Source organism: Lolium rigidum, chromosome 1 (assembly GCF_022539505.1).
Source record: "Lolium rigidum isolate FL_2022 chromosome 1, APGP_CSIRO_Lrig_0.1, whole genome shotgun sequence".
Lineage (NCBI taxonomy): Eukaryota > Viridiplantae > Streptophyta > Magnoliopsida > Poales > Poaceae > Lolium > Lolium rigidum.
Window position 1 is genome coordinate 224,179,562 of NC_061508.1, and position 27,275 is coordinate 224,206,836.

Sequence of the window (27,275 nt, forward strand, 5' to 3'; positions counted from 1 at the left end):
GATCCGGAGGCGATCATGGCGATGAAGAGACCTCGGGAGATGATTCCCTCTCCGGCGGGGTGCGGAGGCGATCTCCGAATCCCCGAGATGGGATTGGCGGCGCCGTCTGCGGAAGGTTTTCCGTATCGTGGCTCTCGGTGCTGGGGGTTTCGCGACGAAGGCTTTAAGTAGGCGGAAGGGCAGGTCAGGAGGCGTCACGGGGGCCCCACACGCTAGGGCCGCGCGGGCCCCCCTTAGGCCGCGCCGCCCTAGTGTGGCGGCGCCCCGTGGCCCCACTTCGTATCTCCTCCGGTCTTCTGGAAGCTTCGTGGAAAAATAAGCCCCTGGGCGTTGATTTCGTCCAATTCCGAGAATATTTCCTTACTAGGATTTTTGAAACCAAAAACAGCAGAAAACAGCAACTGGCTCGTCGGCATCTCGTCAATAGGTTAGTGCCGGAAAATGCATAATAATGACATATAATGTGTATAAAACATGTGAGTATCATCATAAAAGTAGCATGGAACATAAGAAATTATAGATACGTTTGGGACGTATCAACGCCCAAGGTCTTATTTTTCCACGAAGCTTCCAGAAGACCGAGGGAGATACGAAGTGGGGCCACGAGGCGACGCCACCCTAGGGCGGCGCGGCCCAGGCCCTGGCCGCGCGGCCCTGTTGTGTGGGTCCCTCGTGACACCCCCGACTCTACCCTTCCGCCTACTTAAAGCCTTCGTCGCGAAAACCCCGATGCGAGAGCCACGATACGGAAAACCTTCCAGAGACGCCGCCGCCGCCAATCCCATCTCGGGGGATTCAGGAGATCGCCTCCGGCACCCTGCCGAAGAGGGGAATCATCTCCCGGAGGTCTCTTCATCACCATGATCGCCTTCGGATCGATGTGTGAGTAGTTCACCCCTGGACTATGGGTCCATAGCAGTAGCTAGATGGTTGTCTTCTCCTCATTGTGCTATCATGTTAGATCTTGTGAGCTGCCTATCATGATCAAGATCATCTATCCGTAATGCTACATGTTGTGTTTGTTGGGATCCGATGAATATTGAATACTATGTCAAGTTGATTATCAATCTATCATATATGTTGTTTATGTTCTTGCATGCTCTCCGTTGCTAGTAGAGGCTCTGGCCAAGTTGATACTTGTGACTCCAAGAGGGAGTATTTATGCTCGATAGTGGGTTCATGCCTCCATTAAATCTGGGACAGTGACAGGAAGTTCTAAGGTTGTGGATGTGTTGTTGCCACTAGGGATAAAACATCGATGCTTTGTCTAAGGATATTTGTGTTGATTACATTACGCACCATACTTAATGCAATTGTCTGTTGTTGCAACTTAATACTGGAAGGGGTTCGGATGATAACCTGAAGGTGGACTTTTTTGGCATAGATGCATGCTGGATAGCGATCTATGTACTTTGTCGTAATGCCCTCATTAAATCTCATAGTACTCATCATGATATATGTATGTGCATTGTTATGCCTTCTTTATTTGTCAATTGCCCAACTGTAATTTGTTCACCCAACATTCTATTTATCTTATGGGTGAGACACCACTAGTGAACTGTGGACCCCGGTCCATTCTTTACATCTGAAATACAATCTACTGCAATTGTTCGTTACTGTTCTTCGCAAACAACCATCATCATCCACACTATACATCTAATCCTTTGTTTACAGCAAGCCGGTGAGATTGACAACCTCACTGTTACGTTGGGGCAAAGTACTTTGATTGTGTTGTGCAGGTTCCACGTTGGCGCCGGAATCCCGGTGTTGCGCCGCACTACACTCCGCCACCAACAACCTTCACGTGTTCCTTGACTCCTACTGGTTCGATAACCTTGGTTTCTTACTGAGGGAAAACTTACTGCTGTGCACATCACACCTTCCTCTTGGGGTTCCCAACGGACGTGTCGACTACGCGCCATCAATGTCATCAATGTAAACCTCAATATTGCGGCAAATCTGCTCTCCGAGGCAGGCTTGCATGCATCGCTGATAAGTTGCACCTGCATTTTTTAACCCGAAGGTCATGACGTTGTAGCAATAAACACCATGTGGAGTTATGAACGCAGTTAACTCCTGATCTTCTTTTTGAGCTTGATCTAATTATATCCTGAATAGGCATCGAGAAAGGAGAGGCGATCGTAGCCTGCCGTAGAGTCGACTATTTGATCGATGCGAGGCAACGGGAAATGATCCTACGGGCAATGTTTGTTGAGACTTGTGTAGTCGATACACATACGAAGAGATGTTGCATCCTTCTTTGGCACCATGACTGGATTAGCTACCCATTCAGCTTCCTTGAGCTCTCGAATAAAACCAGCTTTTCGGAGCCGATTAACATCCTTGCCAATAGCTTTTCTTTTTGGTTCTGAGAAATGACGCAATGTCTGCTGCACTGGTTTGGCTTTGGCGTCAACATTAAGGGCGTGTTCAGCGAGTTCCCTGGAAATACCTGGCATGTCGGATGGTTCCCATGCAAATATTTCCCAGCGCTCACAGAGGAACTTGATGAGCGCGCTTTCCTATGCGGTAGTAAGGTCTGCCTATGCATTGACCGTCTTCTTCGGGTCAGAGGGATGCACTTGATGCATCTTTGCTTCCTTGGCAACGTTGAATTCGTCGGACTTTGTATTCCGATTATCGGCAGGTGGCGGTGTATGATCGGTGATTGCATCGATTGCATTGAGTTCTTCCCTGACTCCAAACTTGGATGCAATCTTCTGGAAATCTCGGTCGCAGTTATCAGAACGAGAAAAACTCCCATGAACAGTTATTGTTGTCCCATTGTTGCCTGGCATCTTTAGCTTCATACGCGTAATGAGGAACCGCCATGAATTTAGCGAACGCTGGTCTACCGAGGATGGTGTGGTACTGTGATTCCCAATCGACTACCTCGAACTCGAGTTTAACCTTTCTAAAATTGCTAGGTGTGCCGAAGACGACATCCAATGAAATTTTAGCAAGGTGATAAACGGGTCGGGTTGGGATGATGCCATGGAAGCCAGTATCAGATTCTTTTAGCATATCGATCGATAATCCCATTGCCTTCATTGTGCTTGCAAATAAAAGGTTTAGACCACTTCCTCCGTCCATGAATACTTTGCTCATGTTCTATCCTCCAATCTGTGCTTCAAGGACTAGGGCAGCGTGACCGGGCCTATGAACGGCTATCGGGTGGTCTGCTCTGCTGAACAGGATGCTCTAATCGGACCAGTCGATATAATCGGGTACCGTTGCCATAGCTACTTCTACGAATTTTATTTCTCGTGAAAACTTCTTGGCCTCTCTCTTCGAAAAGATAGTCTTATGAATCATGTTCACTTGACCTCGAGACGCAAGATAAACTTCAGTTGGTATGTATATATCTTCATCTGGTACATACTGTTGTCGCTGGGAGTAGCTGTAAGCTACTGGCCTTTCTCCTGCCGAACGAGTTTTTGCCTCTGAATCGGACATTAGCTCGTCACACAACTTCTGAATGTCAAGGAACTGCCGAGACTCTTTGAGTAAATGAGTGGCCTTCTCGATGTTATCCTTTGGGTCGACATAAGAGTGCAAATAACATGGCGCGTCAAGATGTTCCGCGGCTGATAAATAAGGTGTACTGTATAACTGTGGTTCTTGCTTGATTGCGTGCTATAACATCCTTTTTCGCATTGACGAAGGCGACTTGCGGCTCGTTCTTCTTCCTCGCGGCGTAGATCCCTTTGCCTCTTCCGTTGCTCCTCTCTGCTACCGAAAATCCTTCGGCTGCTCTCGTTGCTATTCCCAGGCAAGCCTACCGAAGCTATCGGTGGAACAATGGTTTCTGGAGCCGAAGTCTTTAGGCCTGATGTAGTTGAACTTGGAAGTCGAAGAAATCCTCTGGAATCAATGATGAAGTGGACACCACCAAAGGTTGCATCCATACCGCTGCGTGACTCTGAAGAGATTGGTGGCGAGGCCTCAACACGTGGTGTGTACTCGAAGGAACCGCAACGAACTGAGTTTCTTCGACTTGAAGGTGTTGGTGAAGCCGGCACAAACGCTGCTGATGTGACCGGAGCTGTCGATGACATGCCTTGTACAGGTAGGTTTCCCACAGACGGCGCTAATTGTCGAGGGTGCTCCTCGGCAATGCCCACCTTTTGGGGCTTAGGGTTGACGGAATCCTGCAGGCTGACATGAGACATCGGATATCAAACAAACGAGGAGAGAGATTTACCCAGGTTCGGGGCCCTCGATGAGGTAAAACCCCTTACTTCCTGCTTGTCTGATCTTGATTATCGAAATTATCGGGTTACAATGGGGTAGCCGAAGGCTAAGACTAAGATCTCGTCGAGAGGCTAAGACTTCTTACGACCTAGCTCTAGACTTGCGGTGATTCTGGCTAAGTTGATTGTGTGTCCTCGGCAGACCCTCTCCTGGCCCTTATATTGCGAGCCAGGTCTCGAGAGTCTGTCCGGGTTCGACTAGGTTACAAAGAGTTCTACACCTAAACTTTCCTTGTTCTTTGTCTTCTTGCCTTGTTCACCAAGTATCTTTCTTCGGAACCGACGTAGCGGTCCACCTTGGTTGGTGGATGATCTTCATGGGCCCCTTGTTGGGACGTAAGAGGTAACATAATATAGGTTACTCGAAGGGTAATACCCACATCAGAGCCACTCCAACAAGTTTGATTCCACAATGCTCTCGCCGGTGCCATCAACCCCTCCGACGAGCAGGAGCATGGGTTGGGAGACCTTTATTCCTACTAGCACCATCGACATCTATCCCACCATGACAATGACAGGGGAAACGGGAAAACCTAGGGCTAAAACATACGCTCGAACGAGAACCCAAGCTCACCACCCCTCACGACGCTAGGGCGATGATTGGAGAGGAAAGCGAGCTGAGGAATCACCAGCGAGTGACCCTGTAACTAGAACCGCCTTTTATTCGCCCCATACGGCTTGGATCAGTGATGATAGTAGGTCACTAGCGTTGTAATGAGTGTGCCGTTAAACTATGGAAGGAAACAACAAATGGCACATTGACCCCAAGCGAAAGTTGTTTCGTGATCACATACCGATTGGTTTCGGTTGTCAACGGGGAGCTTGTCGCTAGAACAGGTGGCAAAGAGGCGAGCGACAGAGAGGACGTGTGAGGGAAGCGGAGCACCGTGGGTGAGGGCGGGCCTAGCAGATTACAACGGTGGCAAGTGGAGGGCCAACAGTGCGGTAGTGAAGATCCGGTCGGGTTTGGTACGGAGACGACCTCCTCCCATTTGTGTATATTTTTTTTGTTTTTTAAGATAGGCTGACCAGTGGGACCTATGTCCACATTGGCTTCACCAGGCGTGGTGCCACCTCGCTGACATTGGGACCCACTGGTCATATCATTTTTTGTCAAAAAATAGAAAAGTATGATTTTTTTTGAAGTAGAAAAGTATGATTGTTACTTTCTCTAAAAGTAAAGTGATGGTATTTGGTGAATTTGAGTATAAAAACGGTTGGTTCATGCTATCAACTCAATGAACTGCTAGGTGAGGAGTAATGTTTTTGTGCCCGTGACGCTTTCGGTTTTGTTTGTGCGTGGGGCTTGATTAACTAGGCGCCAGTTACGGCTTGGGTGAGTGACGATGGACAGGAGTAGAATAGGTCCGCGCACTTAAGCACTAGCTACGCGCCCGATGGTTACGGTCACTAGTGCCGTGGCGAGTGTGCCGCCCCACTACCGATGGAAATTAAACGGCAAACGGCCCTGCGTGCGCATTGACCCAGAGCCGAAAAAACGTTTCGCGAGTGCGCGCGCCACGTCACGCATCGGTCGTTTCCCGCGCACCACCACCCGTTCGTCCCGAGCCCAAATGGTGCGCGCTGCCCACCGTGTCGGCCGCACCGATCGATCGGCGCATATAAGCGCGCGCGCGCGAGCCCCGGGCAGTTACACTCGCAGCTGCAGCACCACGGCACGGTGCAGGTACTCGCGGCCGGACGCACCGTCCCCGATCTCCGTGCTCCGGTCATGGCGACGCCGCGAGCCGCCATACTCGTCTCGCTCCTTGTCGCGCTCTGCTGCTGCTCGTCTCCCGGGGCAGTGTTCGCGCGGAGGAGCGGCGGTGGCGCGAGGGAGGAAGAAGGGTCGGCATTGCGCAGCCGCGCGCCGTACGTGGACGAGGTGAAGTTCGACTTCACGCCGTTCCTGATCCAGTACCGGAGCGGGCGCGTGCAGCGGCTGATGGGCACGAGCGTGGTGCCGCCGTCGCTGGACGCGCGCACGGGCGTCGCCTCCCGCGACGTGGTGATCGACCGGGCCACGGGCCTCGCCGTCAGGGTCTACCGCCCGAGCCAGAGCCGTACCGGCAACAAGAAGCTGCCCGTGCTCCTCTACTTCCACGGCGGCGCGTTCGTGGTGGAGTCGGCCTTCGGCCCGGCCTACCACGGCTACCTCAACGCGCTGGCGGCGAGGGCGGGCGTCATCGCGGTGTCGGTGAACTACCGCCTCGCGCCCGAGCACCCGCTCCCGGCCGCCTACGACGACTCCTGGGCGGCGCTCCAGTGGGTCCTCTCCAGCGCGCGGAACGGCTCGCGCTCCTCCTGGCTCGCCAGGCACGGGGACGTGTCCCGCCTCTTCGTCGGCGGCGACAGCGCCGGCGGCAACATCGCGCACAACCTGGCGATGCGCGCGGGCGGCGGCGAGCAGAGCCTTCTTCTAGACGGCAGCAACGGGCGGAGCATCGTCAGGATCAGGGGCGTGGCGCTGCTGGACCCGTACTTCCTGGGCGCGCGCGCGGACCCGTGGGCGGAGCGGACGTGGGGGTTCATCTGCGCGGGGCGGTACGGGACGGGCCACCCGTACATCGACCCGGCGGCGCTGCCGGCCGGCGCGTGGCGGCGGCTGGGCAGCGCGCGCGTGCTGGTGACGGTGTCGGGGCGGGACCGGCTGGGCCCGTGGCAGCGCGGCTACGTCGGCGCGCTCCGGGGCAGCGGATGGGGCGGGGAGGCGCGGCTGTACGAGACCCCCGGCGAGGGCCACTGCTTCTTCCTCAACTACCTCGCGTCGCCCAAGGCCGCCATGCATATGGCCACGCTCGCCGACTTCGTTAACCAAGCCTAGGCTTCGAGCTCTTGGTCGATCGGCGGCGCGGTAACTCGGGGAGACGGTTATATACATAGCGTAATAAGTACAGTAGTGAGAGCGTGTGTTACTGCCGCCTCTGTTTCGTTGTTTGTAACGGCAGTGACAGATGGCTTTGTTCGCCGCGGCCGGAGAATGCACTGTATTCCTCCCGTGCCACCATTGTTGAACTTCGGAACAGATATATGGATGGCTCCATCGATTTCGGCTTGCCCCAAGTTTAATGAAGACAGAAGTGGCGCGTGTAACAGCCCGTCGGCTACGTGCTTGCCATGTTGCCGGCTGAATCTTGAAGTGTGTTCCTCCTCTTCATTTCATCCACGCTCCGCGGCATGCATGACCTCACGGCGTCGGCGTGCATGGTCACGCGAGTCGCTACACGCAAGCGGCTAGGCCTGCACCGGTGCTTGTGCTGCATCATCTTCTTTCTTCAAGAAAAATAGAAACACACAAGTTCAGTATTATCTTTTTCTCTGCATCCATCGACGCCGCCCTGCGAGCTAGCCTAAGCATCCTAGTACCAAGATGGGCCGAAAGATAATTCCAACTTGGGCTAGATAGAGACAGGGAATGCAAAACTCGCAAGTTTTCCGACAGAGACGTACCTATCTAAGCTTCATGAGGTGGAGCCACGGAGGCGACCGCAGACACACGCTTATCATTCCAGACCTAGTGCTCGACGATCGACTTCAACCTCCAGTCTGTCGATGCTCCTTCGGAAAAAAAAATACATTGATCTAGGCGGGCTAAATGACCTCTATTCTCACTATCGTCGATGCCCCTTCACCAGAGACCAAAAACCTTGAAGACACAACGAGACCAGATGATGAGGATACCTCCGTCATTACAAGATGAAAACGATGCTGCTGTAAAGCTCAAGTCCAATGAAGTTATGATTGGACCCATGACAAGAGCTCCTGCGAAGCTAATCAATCAACAGCTGAACTTGTTCCTAAATGATACTTTGATCGACGAGAACTTTATACTCCCTAAGTCCTTCTACTTATGTATGATCAGGTACGAAGAGGGAGCAAGCATCGCACGAGGAAAAGAGGAGCAGCTGGACGTGAAGCTGGACATGGAGCTAGACATGAAGCTAGACATGAAGACATCCCATGGACGCGCGAGGGGGGAGAGGGAGGCATGCGCGAGGGAGGAAGATCAATTCCAGGCCGGTGCACAGCCCGGTCAGACCGGCCGCCACGCTGGCCGGCCCGGCGCCACGCCCGGTCCAACCGGCTCCCACGCCGGGGCAGCCCGGCGCCCGCCGGATCCAGCGTTGGTGCCAACCGGGCGGTTGTACTGAGCCACCCGTCCCACGCCCGGTCACCACCCGGTCCCTGGCCCGGTTCAAATCGGACCACCCGGTCCCTGGACCGGTCGACCGGTCCTCAGACCGGCCATGTCCGAGTCATTCTCGACCAGATCCCGATCTGGGTCGGTTTTTAATGTATTTTCTCAACTTCTGGTCGTCCTGAACCCCTATATAAGTGCCCATGACGCCCCTAATTAGGTTTAGACCATGTTTAAGATAAACTCTAGTTCATAGTTGATTGCTTTGCAACTCTATTGAATCTATACAACAATTCGCATCGATCTGGTGTTTTGTTACTGAAAGTTTTGTGCGATCTGCTGTTTCATTGGGAATTAGACGGTTGCATCCTACCGCTTCGTGGTCGGCGGCTACGTGCGCAAGTGTGTGGAGTTGCGAATATCTTGCAGGGTTGAGAGCTGTTGCATTGGCGACAGGGATTAATCGAGAGACTTCGTTGACGTCATACAAGTTATCTCCACCTCCTCATCGTGTTATCTCCGCTGTGTTCATCGTGTGTTCATCCAGTGGCGGAGCCACGTTAAGGCTGTGTAGTCAGCCGACTACACAGGAATTTGCCAAGTTAAATACCCCCACCTAAGAATACTCCCTTGATTAAGGCAATTATTTAGGAAATTGACCACACAGGCCCAATACTGCACAGGCCCACATGGCCACATGTCATGCTCTATGCGTAATTTCCAGGGACAGATAACTAAACGAAGCAACGGAACCACTGGATACGCCTCGGCTTCTTCGCTTTACACCTTCCTCTAATCCCGTTAATTCCCAATTCAGTTCCTTCGGCTAGCCATAGTGGTAGGTATCATGTTGTAGTATCATGCATATGATAGTTGTGTATGGTATTATTTCTATAGTGGTTAGTATCATGAAGTAGTATCATAGTTATGCTATATTTATTACTTTTTAGAATCACAATGCAAATGTGTGCACAAGATTTATTTGACATTAACTTTTCTCGTGACATGCGCTATGATACAGTATCCACCTATGTTACTCTAATCTTCTATCTCCTCTTTAATTAGCTGCCACATCAGCATTTTTGTGGGACCAATGTGTATGATACTAGCTATGATACTAGCACTATGGGCAGCCTTCTAAAGCGCAAAAACGGTAATCACGTCTCCTCTGTTCCCAATTCTTATCGATGCCACCATCTCCGTCTTGCCGTCTTGGCGATCTCTGAGGGCCAAAGGCTGCGACTCAGCCCGGAATTGGCCGACGACCATCTCAGGCGTTCAGGCGGACCTTGTCGCCTCCGGTCGGCAATCGCTAGTCGGTCTGGTTCAGCTATTCAGTATTCGCCAGGCGCGGTTCAGTGTTCATCCATCGGCGTCGAGGCGTCCAACAGCAACAGTCCAGGACGAGGTCGATCAGTCTACCCTTTTATTTGTATATTTACAAGTTCTGCGTTGTTTCACTTCTAATTTACAAAAGATTAGTGTAGTTTAAATCTGGAATTGATGTTCTATGTGATGAATACAAGGATATAGTTTATGTAGATTTAAAATTGCCTGGACTGTCAATAAGGGATTTAACATCTGACAATGGGTGGACTGTCAATGTAGATTTCGTTTTCAGATTTGTGTGTATATCTAGCTGCCATCTTGTATTTTAAACTAAGGAAGGGGAATTAGAAAATCTATGATTGAAGGAGTCTAACCTGTTAGAGTTCGTACCATATTAGGAAAGGTCATGTATCTATGTTTGATGCAAGCGAAAAAGAATAAATATTATCTCATCTAGTCCATGCTGTCGGAAATACATATTGTTCTTCTGTATGTATCATTTTTCTTACTGTATTCTGATCTATTCTCTTATGGGCAGTAGGAAATACATATTGTTCTTCTGTATGTATCATTTTTCTTACAGAAATACCTTTTTATCATCAGGTCTTAAGTTCTGCAAATGGACAAATTCGTCAAGAAGTGGAAGTCGGGTTCAAATGCTGAAACTTCACAAAGATCAACTGAAAATGAGGAACAAACCCCTGCTGATGCCAGAGCTGCTTTGTTTTCATCAGTAATTGAAGTTATTGATGACAATGCACAAAATTCTGGGAAGTCTCTTGATAGAATTAAAGCAAAAGGAGTTCTGGATGGTATTCAGACATTTGACTTTGTTTTCATGATGCACTTGATGAAGGTAATCCTTGGTATTAGTAATGAGCTGAACGTTGCTTTGCAAAGGAAGGATCAAGACATTGTTAATGCTGTGTCATTTCTTGGTACAACCAAAAGAAGGCTACGAGAGATGAGAAACACGGGCTGGGAAGGTATGTTTACAACAGTTACTGATTTCTGCCTCAAACATGGTATTCAACTTCCAGATATGAATGTAATGCATATTCCTCGGGGATCAATATCAAAACGTAAAGCTCAAACTGATGGCATATCAAATAAGAATTACTATCAGCGAGTCATGTATGCTGTTATCGATCTATTGCGTGTAGAGTTAGATGACCGCTTTAGTGAGAGCAGCACGACCTTGCTTCTTGGAATGGCATGCTTGGATCCTTCAGATTCATTCTCTAACTATGAAAAAGATAAAGTACTAGCAATGGCTCGGTTATATCCTGATGATTTTGAAAGTGAAAGCAAGATGGAAGATCTTAGCATCCAACTTGACAACTTCCTTGAAAATATTCGTGATGATTCAAGACTCTCCAATTTGAAGGGGGTTAGTGATCTTTGTAGAAAACTAGTGGAGACAAAGAAGCATACAAGTTTTCCTCTAGTGTTTCTTTTGGTGAAGCTAGCGTTGATTCTGCCAGTCGCGAGGGCTACAGTCGAGAGAGCATTTTCTACGATGAAAATTATCAAGACTGATTTGCACAATAGAATAGGCGACGATTTCTTATATCATTGTCTCATTACATATGTTGAAATTGATGTATTTCTGTCTATTAGTACCAATGCTATTATGCATACCTATCAAGGTAAGCATGACCGTAAAGGAATTCTACCATAAAAAAATAAAGTGTGATCTTTTGTGCTACCATTTCCACTGTGCGCTCATGTTTATTTTTTCTACACTAGTGTGTTCTTAATTTTTTTGTCAATTATTTTTATATTATTTAAGCTTGACATCACAAGTTTTGGAAGCTGGCTCCGCCACTGTGTTCATCATCACCACCGTGCTTACTGAGAAGATCGGGCAACCCCTCATCATCTTGGTATCATATTTCAGCGTTTTAGTTGCTTTTCGTAGTTGTTTTTGCGTATCTTTCTCTTTCTTCTAGTAGATTGTTTGGGTTTGTGTTTCCGCTATCATCTAGTTTAAGGTTTTATTACTCCGAGTCCACATAGCGTACAATGTGCTTGTTCCCAACCATAGACACAGTCTTTCGATATACGTGACTAGAAACTTTCCCAAAAGAGACTAGTTTTACTGCTCGGCAGGCTGCTCGTTAGGGTTTTGGTGCTTTGCATTTACTGTTGTCCGTGTTACAAAGAGTTAAGTCATAAAAATAAAAATAAAAAATAGAAAAGAAGCAAAAAGATCTACATACCTACGTGTGCTACAAAAAGAAAATCCCAAAAAAAAAGTGAAGTTCTAGTAAGAGATCAAGTGAAGGCCTAGTTTACTTTTCTGCACCTGTAGTTGAGCAATCTTGTGCATGTTTCGTTGAGCTTTGCTATTGTCTCTCGAGTGCATTGCAACCTATTCATCCATATAGTTGTTTTGCCACATTTATCGCCTTGTGTGAGTATCATTGGTTGTTCTATGGTCAGCGCTAGAGCTTGTTATTGGTGCAAATAGGTAGCCCACGTACAGCCCCACATCCTGCTTTGTCGTGTGATTGTTCTTGTACCCTTGATATTCTCTTTGCTACATCCGTGCACTAGTTGTCACTACAGGTGGTAAGCAATACTAATTCACTTTGGAGCGGTAAGACTACCTTTTCTTATCAGTTTTGAGTGAGTTGTGAGAGTAACACAATATATATTTGTTTAGTGCACAAATTTACTAACCATGTCTTCTAGTGATGCCAAAATTGTTAACCAGAAACAGAAGGATGCAGCTGATGTTATGACTTGGAGGGAGTATGAAGCCCTTCGTGATGAGATGCGACGAGAATTTGGCGAACAAGGCCAAAAACTTAATGAGGACATTGAGAAAGTCTCCAAGACGCTTGACACTACTGGTGAGACTGTCAATACAATCCAAGTACAACTGACGGACATTCAGCGGTCTATTCAAGCGTTGCAGTTAGCTATTGAGAACTTGACCCAACAACAACAACAACAACAACAACAGGAAGATGGGGATAGTGCTCATGATGATTATGAGGAGCAACCTGCTGCTGGAGCTAATGCTGCTGGTCGTGGCAATGGACGTGGTAACCGTGGTCGTGGCTTTGTTGAACTTGGAGCTCGCCGTGTTCAGCCACAACCGCAAGATGATGGTTTGGGTAAGCCAAATTCTCAATACCCAAATTTGAAGGAGGTCCTGATGTTGAAGAATACCTCACTTGGGAGCTGAAAATTGAGAAGTTGTGGCGCCTACATGACTACACTGAAGATAGGAAGATCAATCTTGCTTCCTCAGAATTTGATGGCTATGCATTGCGCTGGTGGGATGGAGTTACACGTGCTCGTCAAGAAGATGGAGAAGTGCTTGTTCTTACATGGCGTGAGATGAAGGCAATTATGCAAGAGCGCTTTGTTCCCACTAATTATTTGCGATCTATATTTGATAAGTTGACCCTATTGAGACAAGGTGTTATGACAGTTGATGCTTATTACATGGAGATGGAGATGCTTATGTAGCGTGGCCGTGTCCGTGAGTCCCTTCAGATGCCAATGCAGCGTTTCCTACATGGTTTGAAGTATAATGTCAAGGGCATTGTTCGTCATCATACTTACAATAATATGAATCAGTTGTTACATCATGCAAGAGAAGCTGAAGCACAGTTAGCTGAAGTGGCGCAAATCAAAGACCGTGCTACCGGAGCTGGGTGCTTCACATCTGGGGCGCCGCCCTCTACGGCGTCGGCACCATAATCGCGTCCCGCACCATTTCCTACTTCGTCTAGCAAGCCGGTCTCCAATGTGTCCAACACAAAGAAGCCCGAACCTGCTGCAAGTACAAGTGGTTTTAGCATGTCTACTGCGCGCAACCGCGATATGAATTGTCATACATGTGGTGGAAAGGGTCACTTCAAGAGAGAATGTCCGAACCGCAAAGTAATGTTCATTAATGACAATGATGACTATGAGACTGGAGATGATGCTGATCCGGATGCTCCAGAAGATGATGATTATGACAGTGATGGTGTAGATGCTTTTCCGTCTGAAGCTCACACTATTGTTGTGTCACAGCGTGCTCTTAATGTGCAGTCGTGTGCATCTACTCAACGCTCCAATTTGTTCCAAACAAAGGCACTAGTTGGTCCTGATAAAGCTTGCAAGGTTATTATTGATGGCGGGAGTTGTCGCAATTTAGCAAGCAATGAGTTGTGTGCTAAACTGAAACTGAAGTATCTACCACACCCGCATCCTTACTATATTCAGTGGTTGAGTGATAATGGTGAGATGAAGGTAAACCACATGGTGCGTGTTGATTTTGAGATTGGACCGTATAAGGGTTCAATTGATTTTGATGTAGTTCCTATGACGGTGTGTCACCTACTATTGGGTCAGCCATGGCTCTATGACCGTTCTGTCCAACACAATGGCCGCGCCAATACATATCACTTGGAGTTTAAGAGCAACAAAATCAACTTACAGCCTATGTCACCACAACAAATTGTCAATGAATCTCGTCAGAAAACTGAAGTACACTTGGAGGATCCACCTATAGATAGGCGAGAAAATTGTAATGCCGTGAGTGATATAACGAAAAGTGAGAGAGTGAATTCCTTAGTTATATTATCCACCAAAGAATATATGAGAGAATTTAGCGAGGATCCTACAACTAGGACTCTTGTGCTCATGTACAAGGGTGAGGTTTTGGTTTCTAACGACATGGCCCCTATTTCTCTTGGTGTTTCTAGTGTTTTGCAGGAATTCAGCGATGTGTTTCCGGAGGAGGTGCCTGCAGGATTACCACCATTGTGTGGTATTGAGGATCAAATTTACTTGATCCCCGGCGCCTCACTGCCCAACATGGCACCATATAGGACGAACCCCGAAGAGACGAAGGAAATTCAGAAACAAGTACAAGCGCTACTCGACAAAGGTTATATCCGCATAAGCCTTAGTTCTTGTGTTCTTTCTGTTATTTTAGTTCCTAAGAAAGATGGTACATGGCGCATGTGTGTAGATTGTAGAGCGATAAACAACATTACTATTCGATATCATCATCTTATTCCCCGCTTAGAGGATATGCTAGATGAATTGAGTGGTGCTGCTGTTTTTTCTAAAATTGATTTGCATAGTGGTTATCATTAAATTAGGATGAAAGAGGGGATGAATGGAAAACAACCTTTAAAACAAAATTTGGTTTATATGAGTGGTTAGTAATGTCTTTTGGTTTAACTAATGAACCTAGCACTTGCATGAGACTGATGAACCATGTTTTGCGTGATTTTATTGGCAAGTTTGTGGTTGTATACTTTGCTGACATATTACTCTACAGTCGCAATGAATCTAAACATACTATACATATTCCACATGTTTTGCAAGTGTTGCGTGATAATAAACTCTATGGTAATCTTGAGAAATGCATATTTTGCAAAGATAAGGTCATATTTCTGGGTTATGTTGTCTCTAAGCATAGAGTAGAAGTAGATGTGTCTAGAATTGAAGCAATTCAAAATTGGCCTACTCCCATGAATGTGAGTCAAGTAAGAAGTTTCCATGGTCTTGCTGGGTTTTATCGACGTTTTGTGCCCAATTTTAGTACTATTGCTGCACCTTTGAATTAATTGACTAAAAAGGGGGTTGCATTTGAGTGGGGCATCGCTAAAGATCATGCTTTTGATGAACTGAAAAGATTGTAACTTCTGCACCGTTGCTTGCACTTCCTGATTTTAATAAGCAATTTGATATTGAATGTGATGCTAGTGGTATTGGAATTGGGGGTGTGTTGATGCAAGAGGGTCGCCCAATTGCATATTTTTCTGAGAAACTTTCTGGTGCTAAGTTGAACTATCCTATATATATGATAAAGAATTGTATGCTTTAATTAGAGTTCTTGAGATTTAGCAACATTATTTGTAGCCAAAAGAATTTATCATACATTCTGATCATGAAGCTTTGAAATATCTGAAAGCTCAATCTACATTGCATACACGTCTTGCTAAGTGGGTTGGGTTTACTGAGTCTTTTCCATACATTATTAAGCATAAGAAGGGAAAAGATAATATTGTTGCTGATGCTTTATCTAGGAAAAATATGTTATAAACTCAACTTGATGTTAAAATTCCTGGATTAGAAGTACTGTGTGATTTGTATGCCACTGATCATAATTTTGCTGAACCAAATCGCTTGTGTGCTATTGGTAAAGTATGGGAGAAATATCACATACATGATGGGTTCTTGTTTAGAGCTAATAAACTATGTGTTTCAGAATCGTCTATGTGTTTGCTCTTATTACGGGAATCACATGCTGGAGGTTTGATGGGTCACTTTGGGCGTGAGAAGACACTACTCATGCTCGCTGATCACTTCTATTGGCCAAAGATGAGGCGGGATGTGGACAGGTATGTGAAGAGATGCATTACTTGCAACAAGTCCAAGTCCAAGCTGAAGCCTCACGGTTTGTATACTCCTTTACCGGCACCTACTACACCATTGGAAGATATAAGTATGGATTTTGTGTTGGGTTTGCCGCGTACTAAACGAGACCATGATTCTATATTTGTGGTAGTGGATAGATTTTCAAAGATGTCACACTTTATTGCCTGCCACAAGAGGGACGATGCGTCGCATATTGCTAACCTGTTTTTCAGGGAGATTGTACGTCTACATGGAGTCCCGAAGACTATTGTTTCTGATCGTGACGTAAAGTTTATGAGCTACTTCTAGAAGACTCTTTGGGAAAGCGGGGACAAAGCTACTTTTTAGTACTACTTATCATCCCCAAACTGATGGTCAAACTGAGGTGGTGAATAGAACATTGTCATAACTGTTGAGATCCATGATCAAGAAAGAACCTAAAGGAGTGGGAAGATTGTTTGCCGCATGTGAAGTTTGCTTACAACAGGGCGGTACATTCTACCACAGAGTTGTGTCCGTTTGAGGTGGTGTATGGTTTCAAACCATACTCCACTTGACTTGTTGCCTCTACCCATACATGAGAGAGTCAATATGGAGGCATCAAAGAGAGCAGATTTTGTACGGAAGATACATGTGAAGACTAAAGAGTTGATAGAGAAGAAAGGCAAGAACAATGCTGGAAGGATGAACAAGAAGCGCAAGGAGATCTTGTTCAAGCCTGGTGATATGGTCTGGGTACATTTTCGCAAGGATAGGTTCCCGAAGCTACGAAAGTCCAAGTTGCTTTCTCGTGGTGCTGGTCCTTACAAAGTGCTTGCCAAGATCAATGATAATGCATACTCTATAGATCTTCCAACTGATGAGTTTGGTGTCAGCAATTCTTTCAATGTGGCTGATTTGACACCATATGACGGAGAATACCTTGGAGCGTCGAGGTCGACGCCTTTTGAAGGGGGGAGAGATGATGAGGACATCCCTACCGAAACATTACCTCCGTCATTACAAGATGAAGACGATGATGCTGTAAAGCTCAAGTCCAATGAAGTTAGGATTGGACCCATGACAAGAGCTCGTGCGAAGCTACTCAAACAACGGGTGAACTTGTTCCTAAATGATACTTTGATCGACGAGAACTTTATACTGCCTAAGTCCTTTTACTTATGTATGATCAGGTACGAAGAGGGAGCAAGCATCGCACGAGGAGAAGATGAGCAGCTGGACGTGAAGCTGGACATGGAGTTGGACATGAAGCTGGACATGAAGACATCCCATGGACGCGCGAGGGAGGAGAGGGAGGCATGCGCGAGGGAGAAAGATCAAGTCCAGGCCGGTGCACAGCCAGTCAGACCGGCCGCCACGCCGGTCGGCCCGGCGCCACGCCCGGTCCAATCGGCTCCCACGCTGGGGCAGCCCGGCGCCCGCTGGATCCAGCATCGGTGCCAACCGGGCGGGTGTACTGAGCCACCTGTCCCACGCCCGGTCACCACCCGGTCCCTGACCCGGTTTAAACCGGACTACCCGGTCCATGGCCGGGTCGACTGGTCCCCAGACCGGCTGTGTCCGAGTCAGTCTCGACCAGATCCCGATCTGGGTCGATTTTTAATGTATTTCTCGACTTCTGGTCGTCCTAACCCCTATATAAGTGCCCAGGACACCCCCAAATTATGTTTAGACCACGTTTAAGATAAACCCTAGTTCATAGTTGATTGCTTTGCAACTCTATTGAATCTATACACCAATTCATATCAATCTGGTGTTTTGCTACTGAAAGTTTTGTGTGATATGTTGTTTCATTGGGAATTAGACGGTTGCATCCTACCGCTTCGTGGTCGGCGGCTACGTGCGCAAGTGTGTGGAGTTGCGAATATTTTGCAGGATTGAGAGTTGTTGCATTGGTGACAGGGATTGATCGAGAGACTTCGTCGGCGTCATACAAGTTATCTCCACCTCCTTATCGTGTTATCTTCGTTGTGTTCATCGTTATTCATCATCACCACCGTGCTTACTGAGAAGATCGGGCAACCCTCTTATCACCAGACATACTAATTTAAGATTCCCCCAGCCTCCTTACCGTCTGGTGGAGGGAAGGGGATCCAGTGGCGGTGGCGCCATCGACCAAAGGGAGAGCTGGTCACCTCCTATGCAACCCTTTTTTCGATAAAAAATATATATTAATATCGTGAAGATACCAATTACATCCAGTCTCTACAACAACGCTATGTGAGAACCTAGGAACTTCGTGTGCTATTACCGCAGAGGTAACAAATACGAGAAATTTTAAGATGCTCTCGGACACTAGCGAACCTACTAAGGGGCCAAACCGGGCCATGGCCCGCCCAGCATTTCTGCAAAAGTATCTATACCTAAGCATAATCGGTGGCCCAACCCATTGGCAGTAGCAAACTAAAGTAGTTAACGAGCAAGCAGGCCGGTAAACTCGCAGCGAGCATATGCACCGAGAGCTCCTAGGTACTCAGAAGATTGCTCACATTTCTTTCACTGCTTGTTCATTCTTCTTCAATAAAATTATTGTCGTTCCTATCTAAGCTACGTAGCTAGCTTTGTTAATCAATTCTATATAAAAAAATGCTAGCGGTTAGTCAATTTAGGAGATCATTATCTTGGCTGGAATGATTTTTTTTCTTCTTTCAAATTCCTATTTAGTCATTTGATGGAGAAATTAAAATTTTCCGGAAATTTACTCTGCATTTACTAAAAGAACACATTTTAAATTGTTAAAAAATTCCAAACAAATATTTGCAGGTCCAGCTCCACATTCTTTGTGCTCACAGAAAGTTTCACGAAAAAACGATATTTGTTGATCCTGAGACGACTGTGTGCACCTATAACGCAGAGATATATGCGCCAATATTTTTTCAAGATTTCTGACATTTCATTTCAAAAGGTGGAGCATATGCATTCAAGAGCCAGAACTCGTGTCGGATGTTTCACTCTATTTTCTCCAAAAATTTCTTGTCAATATTTTTTTGCGCTATCCTTTAGTTGGCCCACCCAGCTTTTTCTTTCAAGCTCCGCCACTGCTCTCGGACATGCCTGTTTGGACCGTCCGTTTGACACGATACAAAGGTTCACATCCATCTTACCTCCAGGAGGCAAGGGCTACAAGAGTATTTTCTTTAGAATCAAGAGCTTATAAAGATTAATAAAAAACACCATTACCAGCATTGATTGTCAGAATAAGATCAGTGATTTCATACATCCAAGTCCGCTGAAGAAATGAAATTGAGGCAAACTTACGAGAGTATATGAGCTGCTACGTTACCTCTGTCTTAGCTTGAACCGACTCAAAAGATATACATCTCCCTTTAAGATCTTGAATTTCATCAAGAACAGGGTAGTATCAGGGCCTTTAGCTAGTGTTCTTGAGAAATGGTCGGGTCTAACCCATTTCTCAGAAGATGTATATTTACACGGTCCCTTATTTTACTTCTGATTCCGGCGAACAAATAATCATTAAGTTCTATACAACGAGACTTGCCTGTGTTTTTAGTGAATCATTGAAACATAGATTATAATTAGTTTTTCTTACTTGGTCCTCAAACCATAGCTCTCAATTTTCTTTGTTACTTTCTAGAATATATAAAGTGGATCCCAAGTGTTAAAAAGTGCTTGGATGCTGGCTGCCAATTCTAGCACTCGATTTCGGGCCGTCCGATGTGCTTGATCGATAGTGCTTTCAGACAAATTTTCACCTGATGCTCCCACCTGGCACGTGCTCCTGCAGGTGTCGAACTGGTCTGTTCGTTCCCGCGAATACATCCCCATCCCAAATGTACCGCCGCCGTGACTCCGTGGGCCTAGTTTCTCGTCTCCGCAACCTGGCCATCTTCTCCTCGTTGTCCTTGTTCCTCACCCCGAGCCTCGCCTCCTCCACCGCAAACGTGTAGCCCCACTCCACTTCTCCTCCATCACCACACAACCCATCGTCCCTCACACTGCCCCTCCAACCTCTGATGTAGCCATCCCCTCAGATGAGGAGGGAGATCGGCCTTCGCCGCCACGTCGGGTGTGAGGCTCTGTTCCGTGTTGAGCTCCAGGCAGGGGCAGTGTGTGCACGGCCAGCCAACGCGCCTCCCTCCAATCGGTTGGGGAACCAGTTGAGGGCTTCTGGTACGACCTAGATTTGTCGGACGATGATGTGGACAAAGATTTGGCCGCCGGATTTGAATGAGATGTCAGAAGGGGCCACAAATTTCTCCATCATCTTCTTTCCCGGAGCTCTCCTCACGTGTGTTAGTTGGCGTCGTGCCAACGGTGGCCGTGAAGTTTGGCCCGTCCAACTATGCCATGGAGTAGGCGGTATATTGTTGCTTCACACGTGTGGCAAGTTGCATACCCACTATTTCTAAGTTGTATAGCCATTATTGTTAAGTTCCATATACACACTATCATTAAGTTGTATCCATTATCCAATGTAGTTTCACCACATCTAAGCTGTGAACCATCGCTACTACCGTTGGGTAGAACCATTATGGTGAAGTTGCGTACCATCGTTGTAAACTTGCAGGTCCATGCGTCTAAGTTGCGTACCGTTAATACTAAGTAGACTACCATGATTTGTTATGGGTTTTTTTTTAAAATCACACGATATTAAATGCACGTGTTGTCGTGTAGTCTTCATGTGCTAAACTTTCTATCTTTTCAGCGTGAGTGCTTGAATGAACTAACTAGCACCCGATTGCTCCTAGCAGTGTCCAAAGTGGATAGAGACCAGATTTTCCTGTCTGAGAAAAAGAAAATAATGCACAATTTCTTTGGAGCAAGGACAAGACAGAGAGCAGATTGTTTTTAACGAGAGAGAGAGAAAGAATTAATAGATGAACATCGCAGGTATATCCAATTTGTCTGGAACAGTCTCAAGGCCCATCGTCCCAAGTCTCAAAGGATAAGCTATCCAACTAACGGCAAGCCCATATTTTAGAGTCAAACGTTTTTTTCTATTATTCGTAAACGAATAATTCGGCCTCGTCAGGTGCTCCTGTAACCCATTGCAGTACGAGAAGACTTGCACCGGCTGAAGCAAATGCGACACGAGCTGGCCCATTAACATGAGCGAGCTCGTACGGTATCAGCAGGATAAGTCAACGAGCTCTTTTTTTTTTCGTTTCCTTTTTGTGTTTTTATTTCCTGTTTTCTTTTGTGCTTTTCGAAATATAAGCATTTGGAAAACTGATTTATTGAAACAATGAGTACTTTTCAATCCGAACATTTTTCAAAAACTGATTTTTTTTACATTTGAACACTTTTTAAAAATATAAAAGTTTCTTGAATACTGAACGTTTTTTAAAAACTGAAACTTTTCAAACCTGAACTTTTGTGAAAAATTAACCTACTGAGCATTTTTTTAAATGTTTAAAATCAAATAGAAAAACAAATAGAGAAATGACCGAAAAACCAACAAAATAACCTATGGCACAAAAACCAGAGCAAAACCGAAGCAAAGAACCCTGAGAAAACCAAAACTAAGATAGAAAACAGAAAAAACAAACAAAACTAGCATCAAGAATGAAAAACCCTAGACCACCAAAAAAGGCCAGTCCCAAATTCTCGCATCGGCACATAGGGTGCACAGTGCGAGTGCTTCCGCGCCGTAGTACGCGGCTTTCCGCCCGATCACCACCAAATGTATCCTTGGTTCCTATTTTTTGTGAAAGGGACCCTGCATTAAAAGAAACACCGAATAGTACAGATCACCTTAATAAAAGTGAAAATTACAGCAAAATGCTTGAGATGCCCTTCTTTTCAACCCCTAGACACTGTCGACGGCGCGCCGCCACTTTCGCTCCTCCCTAGCCGGCATGACGTTGTTGGTTGCGGACAGAAAGTCACCGAACATTCGTCCCGGAGACGAATAAGAAGGAATAACCGTCGATGAAGCTCCTTGACGATCTAGAGATCCCCATAGCCACAAGAAGTCCCTGAGAACGACACCACTCCCACAAGCTTCTCGACATTGTTGCCGAGACGGGGCTGAAACCGGAAAGAATTTAGACAATGCACCGCCGCCACCACCAGAATGCCACCCTAGCAAACCTTGACCCTAAAACCAGAAAAACGAAGACCTCCCATCGATGGGAGCCGAGATCCATCCCACCTCCATGGCCCAAAGGCCACAGAAGCGAGGCCGATCAACGTCGGCACCGATGGGAGGTGGGATACCCTAATCGCGTGTGCGCGGTTCTCTCGGGCGAAGGGATGTGGTAGCTAATGCCTTTACTGTAAGATATCCTTGGTTCCTTTTTTTTCATCATTTATATGCATATACATTAAAACTTGATTTTACGTTTTAAAGACCACACCAATTCGACACTGAAAATTGATAGAAACGAAAAATCGACATTGCAAACACAGGGCACTGCCATCTGAAGAATCAGGTAGCAGTTGTATCAACGAAGTCCGGTCCGTTCTCACCGATTCACAGACCAAGGCCGACGCTGCGCGATTTGTCTAGGTTCTTGCATAATCCCAATATTCCTTGAGTCCTGCTATGCGCAATGTTAAGGAAATCGTTTATCGGGGTCAACTCGGTCGACTGATGATTAGCGATTAATAGGCAAATCGGCCGATTAATCGGGCGATAAATGAGTTAATCGGGCGATAAATGAGTTTATCGGCTAATCGGAGATCACTGAATAGGGATTAATCGGGTGATTAATCGTTGAATCGGACGATTTTTTGAACAGTGGCTATGCGTACGATAAATATCGTCTGATTCGTGTACGATCCAACTTAACACACGCGGTGCAACTACCACTTGAGATGAGAAAGAAAGTGCATGGTCTATTATGCCATGAAGATAAACAAATCTCAGGTAAGCGCTGGCTTTCTTCCTCTTCTGGCTCATCCCTTTTCAGACAGCGGTAGAGTCGAGAAGGACTGCTCAACGCATAGCGCATGCTGCCGCCGGGGCGTTCCCTTCTAAATTTTTCAGTCACGTCTCTAATTTTTTTGTGTGACGCCCTTTGCAAGGACACCACACCTATCTATGTGGCGAATGTAGGAGCGGCACTACACATCGTCGGATGCCAGGCTCAACGCGCCACGTTTGACAGGATGTGTGGCGCCCTTGCGAAGGGCGCCACACAGAAACAAAAGGGTGTGGCGCCCTTGCGAAGCACGTCACACAAAAAGATTAGAGGCGTGAAATAGTTTAGCTGGATGGTCCTTTCGTGCAATCTTTACCTATAAGGGTTATTTTTGTGGAAATGGCCCACAAGAGATTCTCGCCATGACTCTTTGCACAATTTTTCTCTTCGTCTGTGGCAGACTAATCTGTCGGCAATCGTGGCAAGAACAAGTTAAGAGCATCTCCACTGGTGGCTCTCATAACGATTCTGATAGCGATTTGGGGGCCGACGCTATTTTTGGGATCGTGCCGGCCCCTTCGCAAAGGGTGCCGAACGGGCGCGCCGGTGCCTCATTGGATGAGGCGTGTGGAGATGTCTTGGCAGCGTGCCGGCGCCGAGTTTGACTTCAACTCTGAGGACTCCCAGTTCGACGTGTGGGACGAGGCGTTCATAGTAGACGCAAAAGCTGAGGCGGCGAAGGAGGCGGCGCAGTGGGGCGAGCGGCAGCATGTCCCCGGTGACCCAGATGAGGCGGCGATCCTAGCCTCCTTCAACGTGCAGCGCTTCCGGAAGCTGAAGGAGGAAGAGCGCAATTTCATCAACGACACCAACTGCGAGCACGCCATTGAGATCACGCGCCAGCGAGCGGCCACAGAGGAGGCGGGTTGTTTCCTTATGGCGGCCTAGCGACAAAAACTGCTTGAGCTCAACGCTCAGCACCAGGCCTAGGCGGCCGCCCGCGAGCAAGCGAGGCTCGCATAGAACGAGGCGTCTCGCTAGTGGCTGGCGGCTCTAAGGGGGCAGCGCTGTCGGCAAGCTCCACCGTTTGCGCCGACCATGCTACACCGACAGATGCGTGAAGCAAGGGAGGAGAGGTGGACACGGCTGCCGGTGTAGATCTAAGTTTTGTAGTTCAAGTTTTATTAAATTTTATGTAAATTTGAATGAATTACACAGTTTAATTATAATTGCATATTTAATTATGTTTTTGGGTGATTCTTTGAGGTTGTTGGTGTGTGCAACCACTCCCCATATTGAGGAGCAGGTGCAAGGAACCATCAGAACACGCTCTGCAATATTAAGGGTTTGAGTCTGGGCTGGACTTAGCCATTGGGGAGGGAAGGGGCTAGCACTAGGTGGTATCGTACGCACTTCGGACGGGAATTATCGTGTGTGAAGTATTTCCGATATTCCTTCGCGTCGTCGTGGAACGGATGGCGTCGTTAACGAACAGATCCAGTCAAATGTACGCGGTTCGCCTCTTCAAGCCTGCCCTCGATGTACTCTACACCCAACCTGACAACCGCCGGCCGTGCGAATGGACCCTGAATCCGAGATCGCGTTCGAGTTCGTGCCGATCATCCGGCAGTACAAGAGCGGCCGCGTCGAGCGCCTACTCCCCGCGAACCCCGTCCCGCCCTCCGTCGACGCCGCCACCGGAGTCGCCTCCAAGGACGTCACCGTTGACCCAACCACCGGCCTCTGGGCTCGCCTCTACCTCCCCGCCGGCCCCGCCGACAGCAAGCTCCCCATCGTGGTGTACCTCCACGGCGGCTGCTTCGTGGCGGGCTCGGCCGCCGACGCGCCGGACCACGCCTTCCTTAACCGCCTATGCGCCAGCGCGCGCGCCATCGCCGTGTCCGTCGAGTACCGCCTGGCGCCGGAGCACCCCGTCCCCGCGTGCTACGACGACGCGTGGTCCGCCCTCCGGTGGGCCGCGGAGGGCGCCGCCGATCCGTGGCTCCGGGACGGCGGCGACCGCGACCGGCTGTTCGTGGTCGGGTACAGCACCGGCGGCAACGTCGCCCATAACGTGACGCTCCGCGCGGGCTCGTCGGAATCAGACTCGCTCCCCCTCCCCCGCGGCGCCCGGGTCAGCGGCCTCGCGCTGCTGCACCCCTACTTCCTGTCGGCCGGGGCTGACGGCGAGACCGAGGCGACGCAGGCGTGGCTGCGGGCCAAGCTGGAGGAGCTGTGGGGGTTCGTGTGCGGCGGGCGCACCGCCGGGCTCGACGACCCGCGGGTCAACCCGGTGGCCGACGGCGCGCCGAGCCTGCGGCGGCTGGGCTGCGGCCGCGTCCTCGTCTGCCTCGCGGAGGAGGAGCTTCGGCCCCGGGGCAAGGCGTACCACGACGGGCTGCTGGCCAGCGGGTGGCCGGAGGAGGATGTCGAGCTGCTGGAATCCGTCGGCGAGGACCACGAGTTCTTCCTCCGGGAGCCCCGGAGCGCCAAGGCGCTGGCTCTCATGGACCGCCTGGTCGCCTTCATCGCTGGGAAGCAGGAGTAGAAGAACAGACGTGTGCTACAACAGGTACTGGTAGAAAATCTTGCGTAGACTACAGCTGCTGCCGGTAGAAAATCGCGCGTACAACCATGAATCGCTGAATCTGACAATTCTGCAATTGTATGTACGGAGTACTTCGTATCTGGACTGAATCTTCTGAGGTCGAGACGATCAACTGGTTCATCTTCTGAAGTCGATCAATTCGACTCTCTTTCCCCGGTGGTGTAGTACAGTACATTACTACAAGATAAGTTTTGTTATACGGAGTATTACTTGATTGAAAAGTCGAGTTTTGAAGTCGATCAACTGGGTCATTTGCAGTGCTGCTCACGTTTCAGTACTAGGCCATATGGGGCGGCTCTGGATTTCATTTAGGCGAGCTGTTCTTGTTTGACTCTATTTTTTTTTGTTTTATTTCGTTGCTGAGCTCAGAGCATATGTAACGGAATCTTTCAGAGCACACGAACGGCTCCATCATATTCGCTGCATTCGCACAAGCTACGGGCCTATTTGGGGACGAGGAAAATTTGGTGCACATCTCACCAGTGCTCCTGATTTTTTTAATATAGGAAAACTGTACTTTTATGTTTTAAAAAATTATAAAAATTATTCCATGAATACAAACATATGTCATGAATAATTGTGCGAAGTTTTGATAAAAAATATGTTGTATTTTTAGCTAAAAAAACAAATTTATGGTTATATAGCGACAATTTTTGTTAGAAATTTATCTTTTTATATAGTTTATAATACAACATATTTTCTTCCGAAATTTTTACAATGCATTCAGAAGATTTCTATGTGCGTGCAGATTTAAGCTTAAATTTTTTGGAATCTCAGAAATATGTTTTTAAAAATCGGACCACTGGTCTCATGTGCCAAAGTCACTTTTCGCCTATTTGGTCACTCACATGGTTTTTTCTCCGTTTTTTCATCGATGGGCTTGTTTACACACATAGTTTGGTTTCTAACATTGTGTTTCGATGTAGTTTCGGCCCAGTGATTGATAAGTCGTACCGTTTATAAATCTGGTAGCTAGAGGGGGGAAATTGTGTTTGGTTATGTGTTATAAACTGGCTTATGGTCACCACTTCATGCTTGGTGATGTTAACCCCCTAACGCGATGATCACACATAACATATAGAACAAACACTCAATTTGGCAAGTACCATCAGATTAGTAAGTAGGTTTCATGTACACCTGCGCCCAGAAATCAGGGGTTCGGACGAATATCCCTAATCAAAAGCAACCCGAGGAGCCTATGGAGCTACTAGGGTATAACCCTAGATCAAAATGAACCACATTAGCACGCATGTTCATCATTGTCTCGAGCTTACTACTACTAGAGATATAGATACATAGACACATATGGACACGTAAACATGGAAGCCCCGGCTAGCCGTGGTCAGGGCAGACGTAGGCCTTGGCGCTAGAGCAGTTGCATTTGTAGATGTTCATCTTCAGGCCGAATGCCTTGATCTTGAACTCCAGCACATCGCCGTGCTCTAGGTCGTACTTGTAGACGACATCCGGACAGTTCCGCCTCTGCACCACCTGTCCGCCGTGATATCCGACCTGCACCCACTTGCTGCACCAGCGACAGGCTGAGATGGCCATGCTGCATGGCAAAGGGATTTTGATCCACTCCCTCAAGCCGACCTGGGACGCCTACGGAACGACGAGCACGTGCAAGTCGTTCACGTCCAGTTGGATGTAGCAACGACTAGGGATGTGGGCATGTGGCCGAGCTTGTGCCTTTTCCCCATAGCTGGAGGTAACCGCCCAGCAGCGTCGATCGTCCCTGGCAA

At 47.7% G+C, this 27,275-nt stretch overlaps 2 protein-coding genes across 3 annotated transcripts; both read left to right on the forward strand.

Annotated features, from left to right (window-relative positions):
• The first annotated feature begins 1,420 nt into the window (after positions 1-1,420).
• LOC124683228 (tuliposide A-converting enzyme 2, chloroplastic-like) lies at positions 1,421-7,319 on the forward strand. 2 transcript variants are annotated; one of them, XM_047217788.1, is made up of 2 exons: positions 1,421-1,459; positions 6,094-7,319. In XM_047217788.1, the coding sequence occupies exons 1-2, from the start codon at positions 1,421-1,423 to the stop codon at positions 7,075-7,077; spliced, it is 1,023 nt and encodes a 340-aa protein (XP_047073744.1). In that variant the 3' UTR covers positions 7,078-7,319. The 2 variants fall into 2 exon arrangements, with proteins under 2 accessions (XP_047073744.1, XP_047073743.1); XM_047217787.1 differs by lacking the exon at positions 1,421-1,459 and having other exon boundaries at positions 5,947-7,319.
• Positions 7,320-24,473: 17,154 nt separating this feature from the next.
• Positions 24,474-25,470, forward strand: LOC124655408 (probable carboxylesterase 13). The gene has a single exon (XM_047194313.1). It carries the CDS (start codon positions 24,502-24,504, stop codon positions 25,468-25,470), a length of 969 nt encoding a protein of 322 aa, XP_047050269.1. The 5' UTR covers positions 24,474-24,501.
• Positions 25,471-27,275: the final 1,805 nt, after the last annotated feature.

Excerpts from the sequence above, each read along its gene's own strand:
- LOC124655408 (XM_047194313.1), top strand. The coding sequence starts at position 24,502 with ATGGACCCTGAATCCGAGATCGCGTTCGAGTTCGTGCCGATCATCCGG.
- LOC124683228 (XM_047217787.1), top strand. The coding sequence starts at position 5,986 with ATGGCGACGCCGCGAGCCGCCATACTCGTCTCGCTCCTTGTCGCGCTC.